The sequence below is a fragment of the Echinops telfairi genome, unplaced genomic scaffold (assembly GCF_000313985.2).
Source record: "Echinops telfairi isolate 266 unplaced genomic scaffold, ASM31398v2 ScPeMD7_7424;HRSCAF=8462, whole genome shotgun sequence".
Taxonomy (NCBI): Eukaryota; Metazoa; Chordata; class Mammalia; order Afrosoricida; family Tenrecidae; genus Echinops; species Echinops telfairi.
In genome coordinates this window covers 81,070,222-81,078,021 of record NW_022111324.1, presented here as the reverse complement: position 1 = coordinate 81,078,021, position 7,800 = coordinate 81,070,222, and the positions used below count along the sequence as shown (strand labels likewise).

At 35.1% G+C, this 7,800-nt stretch overlaps 1 protein-coding gene across 1 annotated transcript in view; it reads left to right on the top strand.

The window, feature by feature from the left end:
- The window catches only part of AHCTF1 (AT-hook containing transcription factor 1), an 84,162-nt gene that overhangs the window by 50,381 nt on the left and 25,981 nt on the right, over positions 1 to 7,800 (top strand). Inside the window, exons 22-28 of the mRNA XM_004699964.2 lie at positions 1,584 to 1,728; positions 1,807 to 1,938; positions 2,657 to 2,804; positions 3,367 to 3,517; positions 3,961 to 4,068; positions 5,801 to 5,990; positions 7,324 to 7,527. Coding sequence (XP_004700021.1) covers positions 1,584 to 1,728; positions 1,807 to 1,938; positions 2,657 to 2,804; positions 3,367 to 3,517; positions 3,961 to 4,068; positions 5,801 to 5,990; positions 7,324 to 7,527 — 1,078 coding nt within the window. The remainder of the gene's footprint in view (positions 1 to 1,583; positions 1,729 to 1,806; positions 1,939 to 2,656; positions 2,805 to 3,366; positions 3,518 to 3,960; positions 4,069 to 5,800; positions 5,991 to 7,323; positions 7,528 to 7,800) is intronic.

Here is a 7,800-nt window from a genome sequence, read left to right as displayed (position 1 = left end):
TCTTTCTATGCTTCCCGCATCACTCAGTATTTAACCAATAAAAGCAAAAAAACCAAACTCATTATACAGGGTTATGAGAGCAGATTAGTCTCATCTTTCTCCTTGCAGGGCAGTTGGTAGCTTGAATTGCCAGCCTTGTAGTAAGCAGTCTAACATTTACCTGGCAATGCCACCAGAGCTCTTTTCGGAAGGATTAATATAGTTGGAAACACCACCTTCAGAAGTGTATAGACATAGAGGGGAGGGTATGTTGAACAGCAATAGCTTCACATTTTGATATTAAGATTATTGAAAGTACCATAGACTGCTAAAAGGACCAACCTGATCTGTCTTGGAAGAAGTATGACCAGAGTGCTCTTTAGAGGCAAGGATGGCAAGACTTGTCTTGCATACTTTACACATGTTGTCAGGTGAGATCAGTTTCTGGAGAAGTACATTATATTTGGTAAAGTAGAGGGGCAGTGAAGAGAGAAGACCCTTAAGGAGATGGAGTGACATCGTGGCTGCAACATGGGCTCAAGCTTACAAATTGTGAGGATGGTATGGAACTGGGTGGTGTTGCATTCTGTTGTATATCGGGTTTCAGTGGGTGGGAACCAATTCAATAGCACCTAACAACAACAAGGTTTTTATATTTTAAAGCAGTACTTTTAATAACTCGTATCTGCCTCAAGGGTTCCTTGTAATCTATCGGTATATATTCTTGTATATAAATCCTTATGTGTTATTCCCATTTCCCTAGACTCTGTTCTTGCTGTTAGATTCTTAGGTCATAGCTTTTATGTTGTTTTACTACTATCATGGGGGTGTGAGAGTTAAACATTGACATTTTTTTAAGTTCCCAGAATCCCTGTCTGACTCTAGAAGGATTCTTATTTAAGAAATACAACTTCTTTTAAAACACTTTGATGACCAGCTCTTTTAAGCCATACCTATCCCATGCAGCTGGCTCCCATAAAGACCTATATTGCTTTCAGGCTTACAAACTATAAACTACTGTAACGCAAATAGGCATTAATTCATGACCACTCAGCAACTGTGGGGCACGGTAACAGGAGTAAACTGGTGACTGCCAGCAACCTCTATTGCCCACAGCAGAAATCTCAGTGCATCGTCATAAATAAAACTGATAGACGTCTTCCAGGCAGCTTTTACAGCAAATCATCCAAAATCTATCAAACTGTGTCCTTCATATTATAATGAATACACACTACTTATTTCTACCTATGGGTCATTGCTCATTTCCTCTTTTTATTCTTTTCATGCTGAGTGTCATTTCTAATTTTTCCTTGTTATATCCCACCAGTGTTTCAGTTACCAGCTGGGTTGTGCAAATCCATTAGTTTGTTGTTTTCTTTGAACTCTCCTGTATACTGAGTATTTTATACTTAGTATCTTAAATACAGGCCAGCATATAATTAAGGGTAAAAGGCTTTGTCTTCCATTGACTTTAGTAGCAAATGATTATTATTCAATAGATTTTTTTTTAAGTGCTTATAAATTACATAGTTCAGATTCCTTGGACGGATTATTTGTTTTACACAATTTTCTAAAACTAAATAAACTGCAAATATTGATTTCAGGTGTGTAGTTGAAGCTTGGACTTTGTTGCGCCATCATTCTGATAGATTCAACGTAGAAGAGTTACTAAAGCACACGTATGAAGTTTGTCAGGAAATGTGCTTAATGGAGGATTTACTGAAGTTACCATTTACAGACATGGAGCAGGTAACGACATAACAATGGAAACATGTCAGGAATTCAAGAAAAAATCAGTTGCTTACAAATCTCTCTTGTTCTTCCCAGGAGTGTTTAGTGAGATTTTTACAGTCCAGTGCCAGTGTTCAGAATCATGAATTCCTTCTAGTTCACCATTTGCAGCGTGCCAATTATATTCCTGCCTTGAAGCTGAACCAAACTCTGAAGATTAATCTTATGGTACGGTTTAAGTTGATTTTTACGGGAGGAAAACTGGAGGAGGTTTTTTCCCCTTCTTCATTGTAATAGTTATGTGGGATCTTGCAGTCTGGTAATGCCCTCATACAGTCTTGAATTTGGGAATGTGGGACCCTTCTCACCTTCTGTAGCGGAATTAGGAACAGCATTATTTACATGCTTCTTTTATATATGCTGTATCATCATGTGCCTGTCTATAGTCTTGTCAGACTAATGGCCTCAGTTAGGTAAAATAAGAAGAGGTAGAAGATAACAGTAGGACTTATATAATATAAAGAACATGGGGTTTAGCAGTCAGATTGATTCCTAATGTGATTTGTGTACTTGAAACCATTCATTCCACCTCTGAACTGAGTTTCTGCATTTGTAAATAATGAGGTTGTGAGGCTAAAAAAATAAAAATGAGGTTGTGAGGCTACAGAAAGTTTTGTGTAAAAGTGCCTTGTTGCCTGACACCTGTATATTCTTAATAAATAGTAACTATTTTATTAGTTATGAAGAATCAGGAAAGACTTTATTGATAGGTAAGGATCAATAAAGCAATGAATTTTGTGTGTGAGGTCCTTGATTTGGAAGAATGGATATGTAGATAGGAAGAAAGCATTGCATATTTATAATTAGCATTAAAATATTGAATATATGGCTCTAGAATATAATATTGTTAAGATTACATTTTTACCAATTATGATCTATTCAACAGAGTGATCGTGATCCCCGCTTACGTGAGAGATCAATGGCTCGAAATTCCATATTAGAGCAATATGGAAAAATACTTCCTAGAGTCCAGAGAAAATTAGCCACCGAAAGAGCTAAGCCGTACCGTCTGACAGCATCATCGGTTTTGCGAGGTAAGATTTCATTGAGGAATATCATAAATTATTGGACTAGAAAAGATGCCGAATACCGTTCTGACACCAGCCTGATCTTGTATTTAGCTCACTTTTGCAGCATTCTCAGATTCATCAGAGTAATGGTTTTAGTTGCTATCCTTGCTAAGAAGTGCAGGGCTTTCTCAGGAGTGTTTTGTAGTTTATCGAGTACTGTGTTTTAGCTGCCGCCAAGTTGCCTCCTAGCTTAATAATGTGACTATTAAGAAGAAACAGTTATTTATCCTGTGCCATTATCATTATTGGTTGGGAAATTAGACTTTTTATTGAATAGTTTTTAGAAGTAATCACAAGGTCTTTCTTCCCAGTTTATTCATGTGCATTTTAGTTAAAGAATCTTGTCCAACTTAGAGAACAGGTAGAATTAATTTATCCCCACTTCTTAAAAGCTGAAATTATTAAATTTCTACTTAAACCAAACATAATTCTAAATATGTTTATCTTATGGTCTTTATTTGAAAATAATTCTTGTTTTGATGGTTAGAATGAAATTAGATACTACTGCATTCTTCTTATCTTACAGTTTCCAAACCCAAGCCTTTATCAGCAGTTCCAAAGCAAGCTGTAACAGGGACTGTGTTAACAAGATCTGCTTTCATCAATAATGTGTTATCTAAAATTGGAGAAGTCTGGGCAAGCAGTGAACCTAAAAACATCATGTCTCCTTACTGTAGGTATGTTTTTCTTCATGCTAATTTTTAATCTTTCCTGTACATCAGCAACATTTATAACAAGCCAATTAATGGGGCTACTTTTCTTACAAGAATGGTTTTTATCTTTACATTTAAGTGACATATGTATATTGTTAATGCAAAAATGTGTGTAGTATTTAATTCCACCTTAAAAAAAAAACAACACTTCCATCGAGTTGATTCCCACACATAGCAACCTTTAGGACAGAGTAGAACTGCCCTTGTGAGTTAGACTGTAACTCTGTGGGCGTAGGAAACCCCCCACTCCATCCCTGTCTTTCTCCCGTGGAGCTCCTGGTGGTTTTGAACTACTGACCTTACAGTTAGCAGCCCACCTCGTAACCACAGTGCCACTAGGACTCCTCAATTTCACCTTCAAGCATTTTCATTGTTTCCTTTGAGTGAAATTCTCACTTTCTTTGTAGTCCTGATGTAGAAGAACCATCTCCTATAGTTTATTCTCTACCAGACCCGGAGCTGCCTGAGGCATTTGTTGGGACACCAGTTTCAAAAACATCGCAAAATATTTCTAGGTAAGAATTTTCTCAATCATCCTCAAATTATTACATGATAATTACAACTACAGTGTTTAACTTTTGGAATAATTTTCCCACCCAACTCCCCCATTGATATTACTAGACTATTTTTTAGGTGTGGAGGGAAATTGCAGAGGGGTCCCATAACACTTCCAGCAGAACCTACTAGAATATCTTAATGGCTTATGATACAGATTATTCTTTTATATCTTATGATATTAGGAAAGTAAGTAGTTAAGTTCAACCTATACATTTTAGATCAAATTATGAGTTAGGTATTTATTTTAAGAACCTTAAATATTTTTTTATAGTCATCAATAGCAGAGGCCAAACAAGTGTTTCTTCATGTATTGGTCTATCATCCTTAGTAATCTACCTGTGATTTTTGCAAATTTTGATAAACTTTTATCGATTATAAGAATAAATTTATCTGAATTTTTGGTGCTAAGGATAAGATAATCAGGGTTAGTTACCAGTTTAAAAACAATTAAGGCCAGAGTCATTTAAAGTGTATATAATTGGCTTATTTTCAAAGTTTGAAGGGACTTTTTCCTTTTATACTCTAGTTATGCTCAGAATTTCCATTTAATTATGATAAAGAACTTTTTAATGGAAGTCATTACTGATAGTCTTTTTTCCCCCTATCAGTCACATTTTCTTGGTCCTTTTTTACTTAAGTAGATAAGGGGATTGGGTAGGGTGGACTGGACAGAGGGAACATTGTATTAAAAATTTTAGGACTTTTACTAAGAGCTTGATAAAATGTTATGTAGCCATTGATAATCCTTTGAAGTCAGTGGAAGAGAGTAAGCAGAAATGATTTATCTTTCATAAAAATTATTCCCTGGTTTTGTATTTTTCAAACTCATTTTCATCGTTGAGTTGTATGTTTATAAAAACTACACATTTCTGATTAGCCAATTTTTAATGAAATATATTAGTATAAATAATCAGTGGAGATCACATGTAGTAAAAGGCAGGTACTATTTTATATACTTTTTGTTCAGTTTATATGTGTGATCCAAAATCTATTCCTTATTTGGGTCATAATTTAAAAAGCGTTTCAGTTGTAGAAATCCTAGGACTTAATGCAATATTTACAATCCTTTAGAAAGCTCCTTACTAAAATATTTCATATTGTTAATTTTGCTTTTACTAAGAATGAGCCATTTGTTGTACAGGCTCTGCTTTTGGGAACTAGTCATTCATAAATAGGTACCTCAGGCATAATACTTACACAATAGAAAGCATTTAACTAACTCTCTTGTTTGATTCCTTATTGAATAGCTCGTATTTAAAAGTGAGCAATCAGTTTACATAATACATAAATGTGTATTTGTATTTTATTAAGATGTATTATATTTTAAATTACTTAGCAATTTATCTTCATTTGAAAATAAATTGCCGGCAGATAATTAGTTCTCGGTAGATATCAGCAAAGAGGGGAGAGGGCAATAGGATTATTATTGTGTGTGTGCGTGCGCACGCTTGGACACATGCTCTACTCCATCAATCATTTTCTGACTTTTTAAGCAAATGGGGGTAGGTGCGGTTTGGGTCACATTAATGTGTATGACTGGATTTTTATTTTCATAATGCTGTCATCTCTAGTAAAGATAGAATTTCTTGGTTTTATAAAATGGAATATGGGTTTGTTTTAATTTCTTTAGAAGAGCTCAAGAAATAAGTATTGAGGATTTTTCTATTCATATGTATACTCTAATTACAGACTGCTGGATTTGGTTCGTCCTGTCCCTCAGCCTTCTCAGTCTTTGGATGTTACTCAGCAAACCCCTCCCACAAGATCTCGTTTGTATGTAGCATCCAATTCTTCGCCATTAAGCCAGTCAAAAGGGTCAGATGAAAACATCTGTAGGGCTTCAGAATTACATTTACTTGAAACTCCACTTATAGTTAAGGTGAGTATCACATATCTAGCGTATGGAGCTAGGAATTATTTTTCAGGATTAGATCATATGTTTTTCATAACTAATATCGGATAATTGATATCTTTAAACGGCTTTTTTTTTAATTTATTTCTAAAATGTTTAGTTTAATTTGTTTCTAAAGATGTTTTTACATCTTTAACTTAGCTTAATTAGTGTTATAACTAGATGGTCACTGTTGTTTTGAATGTATGTAAGACTCACTTAGTTATTATAAATTGATCTTTGTCCTTTGCAAAGTTTCTTGATTTGCTTGGTTTCATTTTTTCTGATACCAGCACATAGTTATTTCTTCCATCTTGCAAGTCCTTTTATGCTCTTTGGTTTATTCTCTGACTTTATTGATGAAACTTTTAAAATTTTATTTCTTCCTGCCCTCAGAATATCTGTTTTTAAATGGCTGCTGCTAAGCTTGCGATAACTGGGAACAATCATCTTAAATTTTCTCAGTTTTAAAGTGTCTTTATAGATGTTAATTATTAGCTTCTTGTTCAGTGGTTAGGTGTGGAACCCAGAAGCTGTCTTCTCTTCAATTGTTTTTGTGCTCTTTTTCTAGTTGGCCAACATTTATAGTGAAGCCAGGGAAGTGTTTTTCAAATTGAATAAAAGGCATTTCAATAAATGCACATCCTAAAATATTTATTAACGTTAGAATTGTCAGATTCCCAACACTTAATTTTTATCTTACCAATTGGCACTTTATTTTTGAAGTTGAACTTTACAGTAGAAATAACCAAAGCCTTTAGAATAATTATCGGTTATGTTTTGTAGTCTCGCTTAAAGGTGCCCTAGTGGTGTGAATCATTACTCACTCACCTGTTGGCCACAAGGTTTGAACCCATCAATGGCTCTGTGGGAGAAAAGACCTGTAGATGCTTCCATAAAGGTTATGCAGTTTAGGAAACTTTTTGACGCTGTTATCTCTCATATATATATGGTGGCATAGCGGTTTACACATAGGTTAACAGTTCAAATCCACCAGCCACCCCTCAAAAGAGAATCTGTGATCTCCTAAAGATGTATAGCCTTGGAAACCCATACGCAGTTCTACTCTGTTCTGTGTGGTTTTTATGTGACCAAACTGACTTGACTTGATGTCTCACACCAGCCTTACTTATATAAAATTGAATATAATTTTTAATTTTCTTTTCAGTCATGTAATATTTTCTGTGTGCGTGATTTATGTACTTTAGGGTTAAATGTGTTCGTTTGAGATAGGAAAATAGGCACGTTGATGATGTAGCCTGCTCTTATGTAAGTGACATTTATAACGACTAATGGTAGAATTTTATTCGCTTTGTCATAGAAAGCTAAAACATTGGCCATGTCAGTGACTTCCGCTGGATTTGCAGAGTTCACTCCTCAGTCCATCCTGAGATCTGGTCTTCGAATAACACCTTTAGCATCTCCCTCTTTGTCACCTGGAAGATCTCTTACCCCTCCTTTACGACTTAAAGAAACTAGAATCTCATTTATGGAAGAAGGCATAACCACAAAATGGGCTGCTGGAGTAAGTTTAATAAGATGAAAATAAGCATTTAATAAGAATATTAAATGTTGCCATCATCATTCTCAAAACATTTACTTTCTACTTGAGCCATTGATATCAGCTCCTCATTTTCCCCCTCCCTTCCCACTTGCCCCTCTCTCATGAACCCTTAATAATTTATAAATTATTATTTTATCATAACTTACAATGTCCTATGTTTCCCTTCACCCGCCTTTCTGTCCATCCTCCAGGGACGAGGTTATATGTAGGTCCTTGTAATCGGTTCCCCCTTTC